General features: G+C 42.6%; 2 protein-coding genes across 2 annotated transcripts; one reads left to right on the top strand and one right to left on the bottom strand.

The window, feature by feature from the left end:
• The first annotated feature begins 901 nt into the window (after positions 1-901).
• spdya (speedy/RINGO cell cycle regulator family member A) lies at positions 902-8,302 on the top strand. Its single transcript, XM_014126151.3, has 7 exons — positions 902-1,351; positions 1,723-2,035; positions 2,202-2,260; positions 6,014-6,099; positions 6,382-6,553; positions 6,850-7,207; positions 7,491-8,302. Exons 2-7 carry the CDS (start codon positions 1,783-1,785, stop codon positions 7,550-7,552), a joined length of 990 nt encoding a protein of 329 aa, XP_013981626.1. The 5' UTR covers positions 902-1,351; positions 1,723-1,782; the 3' UTR covers positions 7,553-8,302.
• Positions 8,303-8,419: 117 nt separating this feature from the next.
• Positions 8,420-18,619, bottom strand: trmt61b (tRNA methyltransferase 61B). Its single transcript, XM_014126148.3, has 8 exons — positions 18,515-18,619; positions 17,235-18,335; positions 16,803-16,905; positions 10,391-10,581; positions 9,900-9,991; positions 9,477-9,679; positions 9,159-9,242; positions 8,420-8,544 (listed from the first exon to the last, which is right to left on the bottom strand). The coding sequence occupies exons 2-8, from the start codon at positions 18,129-18,131 to the stop codon at positions 8,510-8,512; spliced, it is 1,605 nt and encodes a 534-aa protein (XP_013981623.3). The 5' UTR covers positions 18,132-18,335; positions 18,515-18,619; the 3' UTR covers positions 8,420-8,509.
• Between the last annotated feature and the right edge of the window lie 4,783 nt (positions 18,620-23,402).

Here is a 23,402-nt window from a genome sequence, read left to right as displayed (position 1 = left end):
CAGCGAAATTGCGCAAAAATCTTTTTTAATGATCTTAACAGGCCCTTGGACCACCGACAATGTCACCTTTTTCATTGTTTTATTATTATTATTTTTTATTTTGTGTGTCAATTTCCACCAGCCCACCCAACACAAAAATGGTCCAGCCCATCTGTAATTTACCAGAATTGCCAAATGGCCAATGTGCCCCTGGCTGTGATAGTTGTAGGCCTAATTTATATATTTTTTAGTAAACTAGTGCAATTTTGGTTTCATATATTGGTATGAAAATAAACACAACTGAACAACTTGCTATTTAGAGCATTTCCCCAAAATACATGTCCTGTTTTTGGCTTAAAAGACTATAATAATTGTAGGTTATAACAAATGTACAATGTCATGCAGTGACAATTATAATTGAGATAATGCAAATCTTTAATTATTACTTAGTTGGGCTATTTTTTACTTCTTGCTATAGGCCTACTTCATCACCTCTGCTTGCATCCCTAATCCCTACCTGTAGCCTACAACAACAAAAAAACATACATTTCGGGGCACACCGTTCTTACATTTCAGTGGGACACACTTGTGACTTGCAATTCATGTTCCACATTTAAATTATAAAACGAGCATGCAATTCAAATGAGAAAATTCACCCTGATATTTTAAACATTTAATTTGGGACTCGAGGTACTTCACGTGACGTGTCAAGCCTCGATATTAAACACAAACAAATACAGGTTGATCATAATGAGGCACGTCTCTCCATTACTTTGTGTTGAAATTGCGCAAACTCCAAAAATTATGAATGGATACCACTTTGAAGTGTCTAATTATCCCTACACAATGTTCAAACCCCCAGTTTTGGGACATTTGTGCATATTGCGGAGGCGCACTAATGGAGGTCCGAGGTGAAATTGAAGGTGGCGATTTGGGATTAAACCTTGGTCTCTACACATCGTAGGCGGGTTTTCTCCCTGTTCAATTGCCCGTCTGTAAACGACATTGTGCGGTTCTGATAAAAACCAGTTCCATGTTTGACGTATCTTCAAGCGCGCTCCCGTCAAGCAGTTAGTTAGTCGCCCGCATCTGTTTGAGATAGCACGAGGAGACACCTTTCAGTTCACCAGTTTCCCCCTCATTAAATAATTGTTTACTGAAATAACCATACACATACCAATTACCCAGTTGATACACTTTTACTCGAATAACAACTGCTTTCTTTGCCCTGTCACAACAACATAGCAGCTAACGGAAGTTAGCCAGCTAGTTACTGTAGCATAGGACGATCTGAGGAAACGTTACAGATTTCTTCAAGTCTTGATTTTCACGTCTGAATCTGAGACCACACTACTATCTGTTCTAAGCAAAGGTAAGACATGGCTACTTCATCTGTAGACCAACATATTTAGAAGTCAACTAAATGAATTGTGTGGTTGTCCCCCATAGATTTTTAGCTGCCGGCTCCTGTCATAGCCAGCCGAAGTGACCGCTTACGTCGTTAGCCAGCGCTAACTAGCTGTGCTGTAAAGTAGTTGATTTTGTTGCTAGACAGTTACAAAATGATTGTCTATGCTTGCTGACCTTCTAACTCGCTAGCATTTCTCGAGCGTAACTAGTTTCAAAGAAAGTTGGTTCTTAACTAATTTATCTACGTCAACTAGCTACTAAAACATGTCAAAATATAATTATCACATTGTTGTCAGTCATTAAATTCTCTCACACTACTTATGTCACTACCAGGTCAGGAACACTCCCTCAGAAAACATTTCACTAGTGACCATTCATGAACAAAACAGCAGCATGATGAAACACACACACAGCTGGTGCCAGACACCCCCCTCAGTCACGGTGAGAATCAAACCCAACACAGCACACACCCTCCAGATCAAGAGAGGCCTGAGGCTGAAGAGACCCAACCTGCAAGTGGCCCAGGGGCCTCCAGGCAAGAGTCAACCCAGCCAAAGTCATGTCGAGGCCACAAAGGGCAAAATCATATGGGGCCCGACGCTTGTCATTCAACGAGACGAGATGGCAGCCTTCTTCAGACTTTTTGGTGAGCCAAAGAGAACAGTCCACTTACACAAGTCATAATATCTAAGGTTGTTTGTTTAAAGTTGATAGAGCCCTCTCAACAATTTGTTTGTTTTATTGAGGCTTGGCACATCTCAGATTAGAGACAATGAGCAGTCGGTTTCTCAAGCAATTTTATTTGGTTACAGATGACGATTTGATACAAGACTTTCTGTGGATGGACTGCTGTTGCAAAGTCACAGACAAGGTAAAAAGCATTGCTTTGGAGGGTACCAATTTCATTTGTGTAGTGATTAACATATACAACTACGGATGGACATGAGTACTCGAATGGACGTCAAAACTTTATCTTTAACCAGGGTTCAAATTTTTTTTCAAATATTGTAAATCTATTTGGTCGACATTTTGTCTTGAAGACCACGTTCATTTTCTCGGAATCTAGTGTTCCATTTGTACATGTGCATTTGCATGACAACAAAAAAGGAACCAAGCCAAGCATCACAGTTCTTCCTAAATTCCCTTCCCGCTCCCTTTATGCCTACAGAAATAAATGCCTATTAAAAACGTATCTAACTGATGGGATACACAAGCTACATTCCTTGCCAAATGATAACAGTTTTATCACAGATTCAAAATGGACTGGTTGACTGAAGTAGGGAAATGTTTTCCAACAACTTGCTGCAGTTTTGGACTAATTGCATCCAGTCTATTTTCTGCCTAGGTTACTTTGCGGTTGTCACTAGTTACCACAGACACAAAGTCAAACTTGGCTATATTGAAGGCATTTCTGAAAACAAAAATGAGCTTTTTGGTGTTAATTTAATGTTAGGCATAAGGTGAGCAGTGTGGTTAAGTTTTAAAGAAGATAAAATGTAGAAATAGGCAGGGTTTGACTTTGTGGCTATGGTAACTAGTGCCGACCCTACTTTTGCGAACTGCTAGTGCCATTTAGAATTTGTTAGCCTAGGCTATAAACTCCTTAAACATAGACAGGTTCCACACTGACAATATGCAAAATCATATGTTTGATAAAGACAGAGCCTATTTTCATCAGAATCATTAAGCCTAGGCCTACTCGCCAAACGGATGACATGGCTGTAATTCATCCCCATGAAGTGTGTTCAATGTGGAATTGTTAATCCATTTAGAAATTTCCAAAGAACAGGCAGAATTAACTAAATCAAAAACAAGACAGATTTTGGTTTGTAACCCTGAATATTTTTTATTTTGACTTGCCATATTGAGCCCAGTTTCAAATTATCACTAATTGAGAACTATTCGAGATGCGCATCACTTCACACTATTTTATTCTGTTATATTACATGTTTTTTTACAATAAAATAGGTGTCTTGACTGTAGTAAGGGCTCGGGAACTAAGAGCATCATGTCTGCTAAATTAACAAAACAAGGCTCTGCCATTGCACAGCCATAGGCTTCTAAGCATGCGCGACTGATGAGGTTACTACCTTTTTGAAGATTGTGTTACACGATATAATGTAACCAGTTGATATAGCGGTTTCAATAAATTAATCTTTAAATAGCCCTTGTTTTTTTTGACTGAATTATAATTCCGCAAATAGGATTCATAATGGTGATAAATGATGCATTGTTGCGCATGGTTTGCATATACAGTACCAGTCAAAAGTTTGGACACACCTACTCCAAGGGTTTTTCTTTATTTTTACATTGTACAATCGTGGCCAAAAGTTGAGAATGACACAAATATTAATTTCCACAAAGTTTGCTGCTTCAATGTCTTTAGATATTTTTGTCAGATGTTACTATGGAATACTGAAGTATAATTACAAGCATTTCATAAGTGTCAAAGGCTTTTATTGACAATTATATGAAGTTGATGCAAAGAGTCAATATTTGCAGTGTTGACCCTTCTTTTTCAAGACCTCTGCAGTCCTCCCTGGCATGCTGTCAATTAACTTCTGGGCCACATCCTGACTGATGGCAGCCCATTCTTGCATAATCAATGCTTGGAGTTTGTCAGAATTTGTGGGTTTTTGTTTGTCCACCCGCCTCTTGAGGATTGACCACAAGTTCTCAATGGGATTAAGGTCTGGGGAGGTTGCTGGCCATGGACCCAAAATATCGATGTTTTGTTCCCCGAGCCACTTAGTTATCACTTTTGCCTCCTGCTGGAAAAGGCATTGTTCGTCACCAAACTGTTCCTGGATGGTTGGGAGAAGTTGCTCTCGGAGGATGTGTTGGTACCATTCTTTATTCATGGCTGTGTTCTTAGGCACAATTGTGAGTGAGCCCACTCCCTTGGCTGAGAAGCAACCCCACACATGAACGGTCTCAGAATGCTTTACTGTTGGCATGACGCAGGACTGATGGTAGCGCTCACCTTGTCTTCTCCGGACAAGCTTTTTTCCGGATGCCCCAAACAATCGGAATGGGTATTCGTCAGAGAAAATGACTTTACCCCAGTCCTCAGCAGTCCAATCCCTGTACCTTTTGCAGAATATCAGTCTGTCCCTGATGTTTTTCCTGGAGAGAAGTGGCTTCTTTGCTGCCCTTCTTGACATCAGGCCATCCTCAAAGTCTTTGCCTCACTGTGCGTGCAGATGCACTCACACCTGCCTGCTGCCATTCCTGAGCAAGCTCTGTACTGGTGGTGCCCCGATCCCGCAGCTGAATCAACTTTAGGAGACGGTCCTGGCGCTTGCTGGATTTTCTTGGGTGGCCTGAAGCCTTCTTCACAACAATTGAACCGCTCTTCTTGAAGTTCTTGATGATTCGATAAATGGTTGATTTAGGTGCAATCTTACTGGCAGCAATATCCTTGCCTGTGAAGCCCTTTTTGTGCAAAGCAATGATTTCGGAACGTGTTTCCTTGCAGGAAACCATGGTTGACAGAGGAAGAACAATGATTCCAAGCACCATCCTCCTTTAGAAGCTTCCAGTCTGTTATTCGAACTCAATCAGCATGACAGAGTGATCTCCAGCCTTGTCCTCGTCAACACTCACACCTGTGTTAATGAGAGAATCACTGACATGATGTCAGCTGGTCCTTTTGTGGCAGGGCTGAAATGCAGTGGAATTTTTTGGGGGGGATTCAGTTCATTTGCTTGACAAAGAGGGACTTTGCAATTCATCTGATCACTCTTAATAACATTCTGGAGTATATGCAAATTGCCATCATACAAACTGAGGCAGCAGACGTTGAAAATTAATATTTGTGTCATTCTCAACTTTTGGCCACAACTGTAGAATAATAGTGAAGACATCAAAACTATGAAATATCACATGTAGTAACCAAATAAGTTTTAAACAAATATATTTTATATTTGAGATTATAAAAAGTATCCACCCTTTGCCTTGATGACAGCTTTGCACACACTTGGCATTCTCTCAACCAGCTTCTTAATGTGTTCGAGCCAATCAGTTGTGTTGTGACAAGGTAGGGGTGGTATACAGAAGATAGCCCTATTTGGTAAAAGACCAAGTCCATATTATGGCAAGAACAGCTCAAATGAGCAAAGACAAACGACAGTCCATCATTACTTTATGACATGGTCAGTCAATCCGTAAACTTCTTCAAGACTGTTGGAAAAGCATTCCAGGTGAAGCTGGTTGAGAGAATGCCAAGAGTGTGCAAAGCTGTCAAGGCAAAGGGTGGCTACGTTGAAGAATCTCAAATATAAAGTATATTTTGATTTATGTATCACTTTTTTGGTTACTACATGATTCCATGTGTTATTTCATAGTTTGTCTAAACTATTATTCTACAATGTAGAAAATAGTAAAAATAAAGATAAACCCTGAGATGAGTAGGCATGTCCCAACTTTTGACTAGTACTGTAGATGAATGTGCACATTTCTTTCCCAGTGCGGGACTTGTTCTAAAAATGTTTTTATTCAAGTACTCTGAAAACAATTGAGTATTTGAACAGAAAAAAAAAAAATTCAAACGCCCATCCCTGTATACAAGCCATGATGATGCATCATAAAGTAATTTCAATTCAACCTCTCTTCCCTATTTCAGTACCTTCTAGCCATGGCGTTTGTCTACTTCAAGAGGGCTCGCTTCAGTATTGGCGAGCACAACAGAACAAACTTTTTCATTGCACTGTAAGTTCTGTGAATCTACTACTCTGAAACAAATAGTTGACTCTCTGTATTCTGAACATCTGAGTAACTTTCAATGGATGCATTTGTATCAGTCTACAAGTCCTAAATGTATCACTTGTTGAGAATGGAATCGAATGGGCCGGTGCGGACTGTGACAAACAACCTTTGTAATTGTAGAGCTACTTATCCCCCCCAAAAAGAGGGAGAGAATTAATTGTACAACTGGCAACAAAAAGCTAGGAATCCTATTTTTGATATCTCATGCCACTTTTCTTTTCACAGATACCTAGCCAACACCATGGAGGAGGATGAGGAGGAGAGCAAATACGAGATCTTCCCATGGGCGCTGGGCAAGACCTGGAGGAAGCACTTCCCTCGCTTTCTCAAGCAGCGGGACAAGCTGTGGGCTCGCATCGAGTACCGGGCTGCAGTCAGCCGCCGCTGCTGCGAGGAGGTAGGTATACAAAACCATTACATGAAATTATGGATTAGGTGTAGGTCTTCCGCTCTCTCTTGACCTGGATGGAATTTAACTTGACGCATCAGTACATAACTCAAGCATGCTGTCAAGCAGTCAGATTTGGGCCAACATTTGAGATACCCACATGGATGTCTAGGATTCGTTCCTGTGCCTTACTGCTATTGTCAGCCGCATCTTTGAACTGGAAAATGTACCATCTCTCCTCTTGAATTGGTTGTGTCTTTAACCATGTTTATTTATCCTTGTCTGTGTACACGCCCTCCTTCCAGGTGATGGCCATCGTGCCTACCCACTTCATCTGGCAGCGGGAGCGCGCCGAGCACCACAGCGGCGCTCAGCGGTTCTACATTGGCGACCGGGAGAAGGTACACATCCCCCGCGGGCCCTCCGCCTCCCCCGCCCCCTGTGCCCTCTGCGCCAAGAGCTCCGGCCTGGGCCTCTCTTCTTCCTCGGACTCTGGATCCTCAACCTCCCTTTCGTCCTCCCCACTACCCTTTGCCCTGGCCCTCTCCCTGGAGACGACTCCACCCAGGTCCCAGGCTTCATCCTCCCGCAGACCGGGCGAAAAAAAGACCAAGGTCCAAACCAAGGCCCAGCGCCCCTGCTGCTGCACAGAGGAGGCCCCAAGTGAGTGCAGGCGTTGGTTACAGGACGGCTGTGCTATGGTTAATTTCTTGCAATTTTGTTAATTTCATAGTTTGGAAGCAAAAGGATGACTACATATTGATTGGCAAGGCTTGCTTGAAGTTACATTAAAGTAGAGTGACAGCAGCCAAGTTTTTCTGTATCAATTTCTAACTTATGTTTTGAAGTAAAACACCCAGCAAAGATTTGTTAGACCCTCAAGATATTATTTTGCTCCTTTAACAACTCTCATGTCTTAGCTAACAATTTGAATGTGTTTTGTCAGGGAACGAGTCTTATTGTGGAGCAGGACACGACCCATCTATGGACTGGATCAACGAGGAGTAGAATAGTACTACAAAAACCAACTCAGGACTACATTTCCCAACCCTGGTCCTGTGATGCACTGATTCCCAACTTGTGCTTTTCATTCTGTGAAGCATGTATTTAGTTTTCATAAAATCTATAGAATGCCAATTTACTGCTCTACCTCGATTAGGTGGTTTAAATGGAAACTAGCATCCACAGGGGACTAAATCCTATCTTGAGTATTTGTGTAACTAACTTGTAGTTGTCTCTCATTTATCAAGTTAGGAATTGGTTCAGGGCTTCTTTGATCAGGGTTTATATTGTTGCTTTAGATAAAGGCATGTAACATTTCCCTCAACTGTCCTGACATGCCATGAAATATGAAACATTCCAGTTAAAACATTTGCTTCACTTTGTTCGATGTATACTTTTTATAGACACAACCTGTACAAGGACTTAAGTCAAACTCTCGGGCCTCTGTGTAGTCAATGTCTTTGCTTTAAAAAAGCTCGTAAATTCCGTAAAGGTGGACACGGTTGATTTTTTTCAGAACTGATTAATCACTCAAAACACTTATTTGCTGAAGCACTTCAAGGTCTTGCACATTGGGCGGATCCTGTAATGGATTTGCGGCGGGAACTGTTGACTAATTCCTCAAATCAGCTGGATGGATATGTACAGCATTTGATCCATGAGTGAAGGCTTTATTGGCCAATGGGGTTACAGTGGGTATGTTCTGTGATACTGACTTGCCAGTCTAATGGCCTTACAATAAAGGCTTCTTATGTCCCCCTTAGTTTGGTGTTTTATTGAGTCTTTATATTTGAAGTGTTGTCAAGCAATATGAATTTCTATATCAAGGGCAACTACTACATTTTCCTCTGCCATACCAAATCACTCTAAATGTTCTCAGACAAGGCAACTCACATTTATTTATTAATATAATACATCCAATCACTCCTCTGATGAGTCTTCAAATGCGAGGAAGGAGGCTAGCTACCCCTGACTCTTCCTCAGTTTCACCAGGAATGCTGAAAAGGACAAAATGTTACAGTGAACAACAATACCATGGATGTATTCAGAGATAATCATTCTGAATGTAGCAGATATGTCATGAAGACCTGCCCAATTCTCCATGGCAGAAAATTTCTATCTCAACAGACCCCACATCGAATAGGCTAATTTGATCAAATACGCGCATTTTCCACTTAAGGCTGTGCATAATAACGTGGGGCACATTTTGCACTTATGTTTAAGTTCAATGTGTTCCCATTGCATTTTCCACTCTACCGATGGTTATCACACAAACTATAGATAAATATCAAACTTGCCCAATCTGGTTTTGGCGCATGCGCTATAATCTAGACAATGGTTTGCTGGTAAAGTGGACAGGGTAAGGGTTATGATGAGATATGGATGAGAGCAATATTTATATTTAATATTTGGCAGCCAGGCATTGATCATGTAATTAGCACTCAAATAATAGCCTTGATATTTATTGGAAATTTGCATCAAGCTCATCCCCTATCCACCATTAAAGGTAGACCAGTATACTTAGCTAAATGACTGTCGCTGTCATGATTTGTCATTCGATATGATTTAACTTGCATAAAAACTTTATGGAAACGTGGTTGTTGACACTAACCTGTGTGGCTAGCTTGCTCCGGGTGAGGTCGAGCAATGTAAGGGACACTCCCATATGGTGCGGGTTCCGGACCGCTTGTGTATTCTGAAAGAATAACAAAATGTGTGGTAACACCCAATATTACTAAATAGAGGACTTTTATTTTGAAAATGTCAGTGATCATGTGCCATGTGAAAGACGGGGTCAGAATAACACATTTCTGTATAAGGGAATCATATAATGCAACGGCAGCAGGATATTATAATTGCCTTTAGTTTATACAGACATTATGACATCCAAGGTAACCCATGTGACCGGATGATTTGAACAAGAAATCACCTTTTTCTTCATCCAACTTGTTATTCTCCCCGTCCTCCTGGTTTCTTGCTGAGGGAGGAGCTTTCCTGCGGCAAAACCGCCCATCTTTCTGGATTGCCGGGGCCAACAGCCAATCCCTGAGCTGCACTTCGATGATGCGTTCACACAGCAGGGGGAGGGCAGAGCATCGGAGGCCCTCCAGTAGATCAATGACCTGCGTTATACTGAATCGCACAGAAGAGAGAGTGAAGGAGACATGTAAAGTACCTCAAAAAAATGGAAAACACACTTGAAAGGAAAGTATATGAGGAAATGAGGGCCCTGTCCAGAAATAACCTCTGAACCCCTTCACACTTGTGGAGATCTGAGAGGATTGGACAGGTGTATGCAGTGTTTATGGGGTATGGGCAAGGGGTTGTTTATGGACGGGTCAAGGTTACTCACTTGGCTAGGTAGACAGCACAAACTGCTCCGGGATGGAGATGTGGAGTCACAGTGGGCAAAACCAATTGAGGGCTTATCATATCCAGAGCAATCTGAAACACACACACACAAGTTTCTGAAGGTTAGTCTTTCAAGTGACTGGTCAAGGGATGGTTTCCCAGACACAGATTCAACTCCTGGGCTGAAAACCATGATTAGTGCCTGAATCTGGCGCAGCAGTAATGCTCCCGAATCGTGACCACGCATACCCCCATGGTGACGGGGGTTCAAGCCCTGTCTCGGCCACTCAGTCTTTGCCCCCAGGAGTAGGGGCCCTACTTCTGCCCCTCTATTTCTCTGTATGTCCTATCATAAATTATAAGATTTCCAAGGTGATTTGCCTTGCACTGCAAAAAAAACAATAATACAAAAATACACCAGTATACAGAATTGCTCAATAAAAACTATAAGTCACATGCACTCAATTACAAGCAAAAAATACATATCCTTACAGAGTGAAACCCTCGCCCGGCGAGGAGCAAGGATGCCCCCTGCAGGTCAGAGATATGAAACTGGACGTTGTCGGGCCATTCCTCTCCTCGCCGCAGGATCCAGGAGGAACGCCAGTGGTTGTAGTTGAGCACAGCTCGTCTGTGGTGGTCCTCCCTGATTTCCACACTCATAACGCTGCCCTTGGAGCCCACTGGCGAGAACAATAATAATAATACATGCCATTAAGCAGACACTTTTAGGGTGTTTTCACACTTGGTCCCTTTCAACCAATTTTTGTAAACTCAGTGCGGTTCGCAGAATTTTTTGTACAGTGTTAACACTCCAAAGTAACTCAGACCACTCAAAAGAGCCCCTGAAGTGAACCAAACTGAGACCATCTCGAGAGGTGGTCTGAGTTCGGTTCGCTTGAATTCCGCGTCTGGTTCCCTTTTTTAGGGCAATGTGAACTCAAAGCTCCCCAGGTGTGCTTGTCATTATTCCCGCACCACACACTAGACTACTGCAACATCCTCATATTGGTGCCACAAAAGAGAGAAGATGATGATGTGCAGGTTCGCTGGAAAATGTGTGCTGTTTTTGGATATTGACTACAAATTGTCAAGGACTCACAGAAATTCCAACATTTGTGGAGTTTTTAGTTCAGATTATTTGTTTGCAATATGTGATCTATAGGCTAAGGTAGCTTCCTAAGCTGTTTATTGATTGTAGAGTTTGAATAGTGTGAGAAGACAACCTATTTGGTGAGAATCACAGAGTACACAATCTATTTTAGCTCTTAAAGGGGCAGTAGCTTACCGGGGACCTTTTCAATTATAGCATTATTTAATCTGCAGTTATTCTGCTATTTATTCTGTTAGCAATAAAATGTACATGTTAATAGTATCTTCTGATTGCATTTAATTAAAATATGAGACATAATAATTGTAATCAATTAGCAGAGTGGTGCCAGGAAAATAACCACTCCTTCAACGTCAACAAAACAAAAAGGAGCTGATCGCGGACTTCAGGAGACAGCAGAGGGAGCACGCCCCCATCCACATCAACGGGGCCATAGCGGAGAAGGTGAAAGGTTTCAAGTTCCTTGGCATACACGGACAATGTAAAATGGTGCACCAACACAGACAGTGTGGTGAAGAAGGCGCAACAGTGCCTCTGCAACCTCAGGAGGCTGAAGAAATTTGGCTTGGCCCATAAGACTTCAAACGTTTACAGATGCACCATTGAGAGCATCCTGTCAGGCTGCATCACCGCCTGGTACGGCAACTGCACCGTCCGTAACCGCAGGGCTCTCCAGAGGGTGGTGCGGTCAGCCCAATGAATCACCGGGAGGACACTGTCCTTCAGGACATCTACAGCACCCTATGTCACAGGAAGGCTAAGAAGATCATCAAGGACCTCAGCAACCCGAGCCACAGCCTGTTCACCCGCTATAATCCAGAAGATGAGGTCAGTACAGGTGCATCAAAGCTGGGACCGAGAGACTGAAAAAGAGCTTCTATCTGAAAGCCATCAGACTGTTAAATAGCCATCACAAGTCGGCCTCCACCCAGTACCCTGCCCTGAACTTAGTCACCGTCACTAGCCGGCTACCACCCCATTACTCCTCCCGGCACCTTAGAGGCTGCTGCCCTATATACATAGACATGGAACACTGGTCACTTTAATAATGTTTACATACGGTTTTATCCATTTCATATGTACAGTATGTAACCTTTATTTAACTAGGCAAGTCAGTTAAGAACAAATTCTTATTTACACTGACGGCTTACCCCGGACAACCCCAGACGACGCTGGGCCAATTGTGAGCTGCCCTATGGGACTCCCAATCACGTTCGGATGTGATGTAGCCTGGTAACCAGTACCAGTCAAAAGTTTGGACACATCTACTCATTCCAGGGTTTTTCTTTATTTTTACTATTTTATACATTGTAGAATAATAGTGAAGACATCAAAACTATGAAATAACACATATGGAATCATGTAGTAACCAAAAGCGTAAAACAAATCGAAATATATTTTATATTTGAGATTCTTCAAAGTAGCCACCCTTTGCCTTGATGACAGCTTTGCACACTCCTGGCATTCACTCTACCAGCTTCATGAGGTAGACACCTGGAATGCATTTCAATTAAAATGTGTGCCTTGTTAAAAATTAATTAGTGGAATTTCTTTCCTTCTTAATGCGTTTGAGCCAATCAGTTGTGCTGTGACAAGGTAGGGGTGGAATACAGAAGATAGCCCTATTTGGTAAAAGACCAAGTCCATATTATGGCAAGAACAGCTCACATAAGCAAAGAGAAACGACAGTCCATCACTACTTTGTTGGGTTCTAAACGAACAGAGTAAAACTCACTGACGATTAGTAAAGCTTAAAACCAAGTTTATTCACCCATTGGGTCATACAGCTGCATAAGACAGAGCCATGGTTCCACCAGTGGTAGTATATATACACCCCAATTTGTGTGATGTCCTCCTCTCTAAACATTACATCTCTATTGCTAGGCAGGAAGTTAAGTGATGCTGGCAATAAACTGTTCCTTCTCCCTTAATGTGACCTGACCTCATCCCCCATTCCTCACTAAACCACATCTCTCCATCCTTATCAGTGCCTGCCACATGTGATTCTTTCCCTCACTCAGTACATTCCAAGCTTAACTGCATCCACCATATACATTCCTCCTACAGATAACCATTACCTTCTGGTGTAGAAACCAGACTATGGCACTCAATATTTCAATTGGATACCTGATAATTAACAATATTTCAAGTTTAGAGTCAGAACTCATCAACTTTAAGACATTAAGGTCAGTCAATCCGGAAAATTTCCAAAACTTTGACAGTTTCTTCAAAAGCAGTTGCGAAAACCATCAAGCGCTGTGATGAAACTGGCTCGCATGAGGACCGGCCCAGGAAAGGAAGACCGAGTTACCTCTGCTGCAGAGGATATGTTTATTAGAGTTAACTACACCTCAGATTGCAGCCCAAACAAAAGCTTCACAGAGTGTGGTCCAGTGCTGCAAGGAAAGACCTAGTTAAGCTACAGTTGGCCCAGCACGTCTTGCTCTTCATTGTAATCAGAGGGCTGATATAAATACTATGCATGCCAGTCTCTCTTGGCTAAGAGTTGATGAGAGACTGATTGCATCACTTCTTCTTAAAATAAACATTAAATGTGTTGAAAATTCCTAATTGTTTGCATAGTCAACTTACACACAGCTCTGACACACACACACTTACCCCACCAGACATGCCACCATGGGTATTTTCACAGTCCCCAAATCCAGAACAAATTCAAGAAAGAGTACAGTATTATATAGAGCCATTATTGCATGGAACTCCATTCCATCAGCCCATGGGGATCCAAATGAAATACCAAGTAACAGACACATCTCAACATCAACTGTTCAGAGGAGACTGCATGAATCAGGCCTTCATGGTCGAATAGCTGCAAAGAAACCACTACTAAGACAGCAATAAGAAGAAGAGACTTGCTTGGGTCAAGAAACACGACCAATGGACATTAGACCGGTGGAAATCTGTCCTTTTGGTCTGGTGAGTCCAAACGTGAGATTTCTGGTTCCAACCTTCGTGTCTTTGTGAGATGCAGAGTAGGTGAACGGATGATCTCTGCATGTGTGGTTCCCACCATGAAGCATGGAGGAGGTGTGATGGTGTGGAGGTGCTTTGCTGGTGACGATGTCAGCCATTCATTTAGAATTCAAGGCACACTTAACCAGCATGGCTACCACAGCTTTCTACAGTGATACACACTCCCACCTGGTTTGCGATTAGTGAGACTATCATTAGTTTTTCTACAGGACAATGACCCAAAACAAACCTCCAGGCTGTGTAAGGGCTATTTGACCAAGAAGGAGAGTGATGGTGCTGCATCAGATGACCTGGCTTCCACAATCACCCGACCTCAACCCAATTGAGATGGTTGGGGATGAGTAGGACGGCAGAGTGAAGGAAAAGCATCCAACAAGTGCTCAGCATATGTGGGAATTCCTTCAAGACTCTTGGAAAAGCATTGCAGGTGAAGCTTTTTTGGTTACTACATGATTCCATATGTGTTATTTCATAGTTTTGTCTACAATGTTGAAAATAGTAAAAGAAAGAAAAACCCTTGAATGAGAAGGTATGTCCACACACACACACACACACACACACACACACACACACACACACACACAGTTGAAGTCGTAAGTTTACATACACTTAGGTTGGAGTCATTAAATCTCGTTTTTCAATCACTCCACAAATTTCTTGTTAACAAACTATAGTTTTGGCAAGTCGGGTAGGACATTACTATGTGCATGACAAGTAATTTTTCCAACAATTGTTCACAGACAGATTATTTCACTGTATCACAATTCTAGTGGGTCAGAAGTTTACATACACTAAGTTGACTGTGCCTTTAAACAGCTTGGAAAATTCCAGAAAATTATGTCATGGCTTTAGAAGCTTCTGATAGGCTAATTGACATCATTTGAGTCAAATGGAGGTGTACCGGTGGATGTATTTCAAGGCCTACCTTCAAACTCAGTGCCTCTTTGCTTGACATCATGGGAAAATCAAAAGAAATCAGCCAAGACCTCCACAAGTCTGGTTCATCCTTGGGAGAAATTTCCAAATGCCCGAAGGTACCACGTTCATCTGTACAAACAATACTACGCAAGTACAAACACCATGTAACCACGCAGCCGTCATACCACTCAGAAAGGAGACGCATTCTATCTCCTAGTGATGAACGCACTTTGGTGCGAAAAGTGCAAATCGATCCCAGAACAACAGCAAAGGACCTTGTGAAGATGCTGGAGAAAACAGGTACAATAGTATCTATATCCACAGTAAAACAAGTCCTATATCAACATGACCTGAAAAGCCGCTCAGCAAGGAAGAAGCCACTGCTCCAAAACCGCCATAAAAAAGCCAGACTGCGGTTTGCAACTGCACATGGGGACAAAGATCATACTTTTTGGAGACATGTCCACTGGTCTGATGAAACAAAAATAGAACCGTTTGGCCATAATGACCATCGTTGTTTGGAGGAAAAAGGGAGAAGCTTGCAAGCCGAAGAACCCCATCCCAACCGTGAAGCATTGGGGTGGCAGCATCTTGTTGTGGGGGTGCTTTGCTGCAGGAGGGACTGGTGCACTTCACAAAATAGATGGCATCATGAGGTAGGAAAATGATGTTGATATATTGAAGCATCATCTCAAGACATCAGTCAAGAAGTTAAAGCTTGGTCGCAAATGGGTCTTCCAAATGAACAATGACCCCAAGCATACTTCCAAAGTTATGGCAAAATGGCTTAAGGACAACAAAGTCAAGGTATTGGAGTGGCCTTTACAAAGCCCTGACCTCAACCCTATAGAAAATTTGTGGGCAGAACTGAAAAGGCATGTGTGAGCAAGGAGGCCTACAAACCTGACTCAGTTACCCCAGCTCTGTCAGGAGGAATGGGCCAAAATTCACCCAACTTATTGAGGGAAGCTTGTGGAAGGCTACCGGAAACATTTGACCCAAGTTAAACAATTTAAAGGCAATGCTACCAAATACTAATTGAGTGTATGTAAACTTCTGACCCACTGGGAATGTGATGAAAGAAATAAAAGCTGAAATAAATCACTCTCACAATTATTATTCTGACATTTCCCATTCTTATAATAAAGTGGTGATCCTTACTGGCCTAAGATAGGGAATTTTTACTAGGATTAAATGTCAGGAATTGTGAAAAACTGAGTTTAAATGTATTTGGCTAAGGTGTATGTAAACTTCAACTGCGTGTGTGTGTGTGTGTGTGTATGTATATATACACACACACACACTCCGACATTGCTCACCTTAAGAAAAATGTATTCCATTCTTTTACTTTTAGATTTGTGTGTATATTGTAGGATAATTACTGCACTGTTGGAGCTACGAACCCATGCATTTCGCTAAACCATCTGCTAAACATGTGTATGCAACAAATAAAACTTGATTTGCTTCCAAAATCTAAGTAGTTATATCTAGCTGTATGATAACACACTCTGATTGAATGGCTTGTCCTGCACTTTGTGAAAACCCGGAGTGCATCCAGGTGACTTACAAAAATGTATACACGCATGACTGTTTGGCCCCAGCGGGAATCAAACCCACAACCCCTGGCGTTGCAAACGCTATACTCTTACCGACTGAGTCACACAGGATCAAGACCAGAACGAGGGGTATCGGGGACACCCCAAATTGCCAATCTTGGACTATTCAGTTTTAGAATAAGGCTTTCTGATTCATCCTAGTGAAGCCTCAGAATATGGATGCAGTTTAACTTTCCCCTCTATTGTATGACAACCAGCCACACAAGCATTTGTCCACATTCACTCATCATGACTCATAGCAAACAGGTGATAAAATAAATATACAAACCAGCTCGGGACAGGAAAAGTGACATGGCCCCTGACCCGGAACCTGACTCCAACACACAGTCTCCCTCTGTGACGTCCATCATCATCAGCATCATACTGGCATCCTGGAGAGAGGAAGAAAGAAGAGAGTGTGAAAGTGAAAGAGACAGAAAAACTCATAGGATATAAGTCTTTCCTACAATGACCTGTTGTAGCTAAGTATGTATTGTGCAGCTGTATTATGCAGTTAAAGTATAATCTCTGATATCAAATCATGTAATGTTTGATTCCACAAGCCAAGCCAACAGTCAAGACTATACCATTGGGCTGGTGATAGCACTGCATGCACTCTCCATAAGAAACAATGATACTGCTCAGTAGCATGATGTATTCTGGGGAAAAAAAAGTTCTGCCTCTTCCAGTGCCAGACTGGAGCATTTGCTACATACAATACCTTTGGATAGGCGATTGCCGGCCCCCTCTTCATATAAAGCACGTATTCCTCCAGGTTGGGCCGCCGTATAAGGATGGGTGTCCCGTGGATGGTCCGAATGAAGTCTCCTGCGTGGCGGCCGACAATGTCACTGTGTCCGATGGTGCCCCAACTGCTCTGGAGACGTTGCCCATCCTGCAGCTGAAACATCTTCCTAAACTCCACGCGGCCCTTCTTCCGGTACTCCGCCAAAAGTAGTTCCCCAAAAGTGAGTAAATGCTCCCCGGGAAGAAGGGTGGGAGTCATAGGAGTCACGTATCCCTCCTCTTGCAAAAAATTTGGGCAACCATTTGGCTCTAGTACTGTGTTATCAATGACAGTACCATCCTCTTTTTCTTCTCTCGGTCTAACTCTGTCATATCCTATTTGCACCTGTGGCTCTGCACTTTCTACTTCTCCTTGTGAGCTGTGGGTCTTAGTCTCAGTCACCGAGGCTGCTTTAGTGTTGTGGTCTTTTTGAACACCAACCCCATCAGGTTCCCCCTGTTCCACTTCCTGGTTATCCTCCTCTCTCAGCGCCAACAATTCTGGGGCTAGGGAGTCTTGAGGCAAAAGGCGGCTAATCCTCTCCAAGGGTGAGAGGGGTCGCCTTTTACCAAACAAACCTCTTCCCTGGGTGTGCATAGGGGTTAGATTCTGGGGTGAGGGGTCAAGGTTGTCTGTTGTTTTGCTCCCTTTCTCATTTTCCCCTTTCTCCCCCTTAGGATCAGTCCCAAAGCTCCTTGTGTACAGTGTACATGTAGGGAATCGACTTTTGGGATGGAGCTGCCTGTATCCCTGCTGGCCAATGCAGGTGACACATATCCGCACCACTCTTTGTGTGAGGAGAGACCCACCTAACTGAAACCCAACAGACATCAGTGCGAAGTGGAGTAAAACTGTGTGTGCTGAATTGGTATCATGTAGATAGTGCTTTCATGATACCAGCATGTTGCATTCAGTGTTCAATGCTTTTTCAAATCACTAAGTGTCACTTGACAAGTGACATATGATACTGACAGTGACTCGATTTCACAACGAACTTTGTTGGAGAATAACAACCCACATGTGAAAAATCCGGTCCTTCACAAATGAGAGAAGGCAGAGACGAGAGTAATTATAGATATACAGTATACTATACATTTACATCAAAAATCATGAACAAAATTGACGGCGCGTTTACATTTCAGGAGGCAATGGCAGATAGCGTACAGAAGACGATGTATATAGATCACCTATTTTTTTTAAAGTCATTAACTTACCGTTTAGGTCCTTGCCCGTTGCTTTACACTATGGATGTCGCCATGCTGGAAAACGCATGTGTTCTACGTCAATGCAAAGCGACCACGGCTGCCGTACTTTCTATTTACCAGTAGATGGCGCTGATTAAATAATTATTTCCTGGCGATAAATGCACATGTACTCTCCAAAAAGTGATGTGCTCAGTTGCTAATGTTTACACTAAAAAGGTCATGCCACCATGCAAAAGAGAAAGAAAAAGTTAATGTCATGCCGACATGCAAAAGAGAAACAATTGCTATGGCATCCACGCATAATTTGTTGCTCTTTGCACGGTAGTAGGCAGCTATAATACTGCCAAATAAATAAATACCCTACCATCTATTCTAACACTACACTCAATACATTTTTTATTTTTATAAAAATAACACCACCCTACTACACTATTTAAATCTATTTAGTCCTACCTCAGGCCTACCTCACAACCTGAAAGGATGGGACACCACCACCTCACACACCCTGTAACTCTTCTGATGTCAAGTCTCGCACACCAAAATACCTCTCTGCAGCTGCCACCACATTCTCAATTTCCCGGACTTACGTTCCATCACTGCAGTACAGTTGATAACCATTGCTATAAATGCTAAAAATCCAATCTTACTGAAACATATCACTTGTTGACCTATCCCTTTGCACTGGTACAGATCTACTACTCACACCACTCCACTCATGACCCTTCCCCCATCTTCTTCTACTTTCTTCACTGCCTCAGCATATGACAACTTCTGCACAACTCTAACCCTGGAAACCTCAACCTGCCTCTCTTGCACGGGACATTTCTGATCCCCAGCCCCATGGGCACCCCTACAATTAACACATACCACTACTTTCCCCAATGCTACACATTCCTTTATCTCATGCCCATCTGCACACTTCTCACACCTAGGAACCTCCCTCAAAGACACTGCTGCCACATGCCCATAAGCTTGACACCTGTAACAACGTAATGTATTTGGCACAAAAGCTTGTACAGGATAACTTATATATACTTACATCACTGTCAGGCAAAACTCCAAAGAACAGACAATGACTCTTCTGTTTCACCACTCTCACCACCCTGCCTGCGTCGCACCAAACGACGAGCATCACAAACACCGGGAATCTTCTCCTTCAGTTGGTCAACTTTTACATTTACTGCTACCCCAGTAATCACTCATTTCAATGGTGCCCTTTTCTTGAGAGCAAAACAATTCACATTTCTTGCCCCCATTCATTTAACACCGAGCTCCTGTTCCCTCTGACCAGCAGAAATACAAACAATTATCACAAGACCACTTTTGGTTACCCTCACTGATTACACAGCACCCAACTCTGTTTTCACCCACCCTAAAACCACAAATGGATCAGCCAAAAGGCAAGCGTCCACTTTTTCCAAAAACTTCACTCCTACTGTCACAGACTCATCTTTATTCTGACCCTCGGTGCAAGCCTCGGGCTCTGAGAACTTCACCACACCTACCACCACCAATAAGTCACCCTCATTCACATCCATTTATCTTCCTTTCAGCTCACCCTGCTTACACTTTCTACCAATCTTCCAATCTTCTTCCTCCTCTGGGAGCAGGGTTGCCAGGTCAAGCTCATATTTCTTGCCCAATTACTACTCAAAACCCGCCCAAAAGGCATGAAAACTTGTTCCCCAAAAATGTCACAGCAAGAGAGGAGTTGCCACATTTATACAATAAACCATTTTTCCATAACGTTTTTTGAGCCAATTTAGGAGTATCGTAATAACAACATTATAAGCAAAACTTGTTTTTACTCAAAGTAATATTTATTGTAAGCTATGACATGACGTAATAAAGGAATATGAATATGTACAAGACAAAAGATAATTAACCCTTATTAAACTCACCAGATCATTTTCCATCAATGGATATCGATTTAACTTGTTTGACTGCTATAATTAAGCAATATGATTAAGCAAGAAGGCACAGGGGGTATGGTATGTGGCCAATATACCACACAGTGGCGATTTTAGCATGTAAATCTTTTTTTTATGCATGCCAGCAAAGTAACTACCCAACACAAAACAATATATTCATTGCACTATAACGGTGACAAACGGTGTCCACAATCTGTTAGGGCCTACATAAAGCTGTCCCAACAGCAGAGATTTCTTTTCAGCACCATGGAGTGAATCCTTACCACCGCTACACCTGGCTATCAGCGGATTCTTGTATGGCAGCGAAACAGTTAATTCAGCCTCATTTACTTCCTTTTTGTTTTTAAAACATAGCTGATATGGCTGACTTGCTTTATTAAAGAAATGTGGTTTCTACTGACAATTTAGATGTACAAACCATGGCACAATGGGACGATGAGCGGATAAGAGGCAATCTGTAATTTCGATTAAGACAATGAGCGAGCTAAAATGGACGTAGTCAATATAACTATTTGCTCAGCACTTTTGAAATGTACAGCGACAGAATTGAGAACATGGGCCGTTCTTACAGTATTCTCCCTGTACACCAAGTCAGAACCATAGGATAAATAAAGGGGCATATACTGTAAGCAAACAATGAACGCTCTTACAATATTCAATGATGACATTTCTCTAAAACACGATAAAGGCTACATGTGCACCACCAAGTCAGAACAGTAGGCTAAGTTATGAGGGGGAAAGGGACCAAATTATTAGGGTGAGGCACATGGGCTACTAACAGTTTACTACACAACATACAGTCGTGGCAAAAAGTTTTGAGAATGACACAAATATTCATTTTCACAAAGTCTGCTGCCTCAGTTTGTATGATGGCAATTTGCATATACTCCCAAATGTTATGAAGAGTGATCAGAGGAATTGCAATTAATTGCAAAGTCCCTCTTTGCCATGCAAATGAACTGAATCCCCAAAAAACAGTTCCACTGCATTTCAGCCCTGCCACAAAAGGACCAGGTGACATCATGTCAGTGATTTTCTCGTTAACACAGGTGTGAGTGTTGACGAGGACAAGGCTGGAGATCACTCTGTCATGCTGATTGAGTTCGAATAACAGACTGGAAGCTTCAAAAGGAGGGTGGTGCTTGGAATCATTGTTCTTCCTCTGTCAACCATGGTTTCCTGCAAGGAAACACGTTCCATCATCATTGCTTTGCACAGAAAGGGCTTCACAGGCAAGGATATTTCTGCCAGTAAGATTGCACCTAAATCAACCATTTATCGGATCATCAAGAACTTCAAGGAGAGCGGTTCAATTGTTGTGAAGAAGGCTTCAGGGCACCCAAGAAAGTCCAGCAAGCGCCAGGACCGTCTCCTAAAGTTGACTCAGCTGCGGGATCGGGGCACCACCAGTACAGAGCTTGCTCAGGAATGGCAGCAGGCAGGTGTGAGTGCATCTGCATGCACAGTGAGGCAAAGACTTTGAGGATGGCCTGGTGTCAAGAAGGGCAGCAAAGAAGCCACCTCTCTCCAGGAAAAACATCAGGGACAGACTGATATTCTGCAAAAGGTACAGGGATTGGACTGCTGAGGACTGGGGTAAAGTCATTTTCTCTGTTGAATCCCCATTCCGATTGTTTGGGGCATCCGGAAAAAAGCTTGTCCGGAGAAGACAAGGTGAGCACTACCATCAGTCCTGCATCATGCCAACAGTAAAGCATCCTGAGACCATTCATGTGTGGGGTTGCTTCTCAGCCAAGGGAGTGGGCTCACTCACACAGCCAAGAAATAAAGAATGGTACCAACACATCCTCCGAGAGCAACTTCTCCTAACCATCCAGGAACAGTTTGGTGACGAACAATGCCTTTTCCAGCATGATGGAGCACCTTGCCAAAAGGCAAAAGTGATAACTAAGTGGCTCGGGGGAACAAAACTTCGATATTTAGGACCATGGCCAGGAAACTCCCCAGACCTTAATCCCATTGAGAACTTGTGGCCAATCCTCAAGAGGCGGGTGGACAAACAAAAACCCACATATTCTGACAAACTCCAAGCATTGATTATGCAAGAATGGGCTGCCATCAGTCAGGATGTGGCCCAGAAGTTAATTGACAGCATGCCAGGGCGGGTTGCAGAGGTCTTGAAAAAGAAGGGTCAACACTACAAATATTGACTCTTTGCATCAACTTCATGTAATCGTCAATAAAAGCCTTTGACACTTATGAAATGCTTGTAATTATACTTCAGTATTCCATAGTAACATCTGACAAAAATATCTTAAGACACTGAGGCAGCAGACTTTGTGAAAATTAATATTTGTCTCATTCTCAAAACTTTTGGCCACGACTGTACACTTAGTATTACTTTCTTAGCTACAGTATACATATCTCCCTGGCATTTTACATTATTTATGCAGCAGCATACAATACATTTTTGGACTCACCGTTGTGCTGTGCTCACTTGAACAGGAAGGTGGCGGGGTGGTCCTTCTTGTGGGCAAATTATCTCTTGAAACTTTGCCATCAAAGTCTGGCATTCTCTGGATTTATGGTGCTTTCAAGACAACTGGGAACTCTGAAAAAAACAAGGTCGAATCATGATGTCAGTGATCTTCAGGTCGGAGCTCTAGAAAGAGGCCAGAGTTCCCGACTTGGAATTCCAAGTTGGATGACCGTTCAAAACGTATTTTCCCAGTCTGAGCTCGTTTTTTTCCAGAGTTCCCAGTTGTCTTGAACTCACTTAAGTCTGACATTTTCCAGTTCCGAGTATCCAGTTGTTTTGAATGCGGCAGAAGTCCTGCTGGATTGACATAATTGCCAATCTATTCAACTTTTCTGGCCTATGGTGTTGCGTGTGAATGTTTATCCCTTTAAGCTTGAAAAAGAGACCCTTAAACCCAGACTTGGACCACACACCTCTCCACCGAATAGCAGCCAGGGGAAGGAAAATAGTGATTGCTTTGCAACGT

The sequence above is a fragment of the Salmo salar genome, chromosome 11 (genome assembly GCF_965601325.2).
Source record: "Salmo salar chromosome 11, fSalSal1, whole genome shotgun sequence".
Taxonomy (NCBI): domain Eukaryota; kingdom Metazoa; phylum Chordata; class Actinopteri; order Salmoniformes; family Salmonidae; genus Salmo; species Salmo salar.
This window is presented reverse-complemented; position numbering and strand designations above follow the sequence as displayed.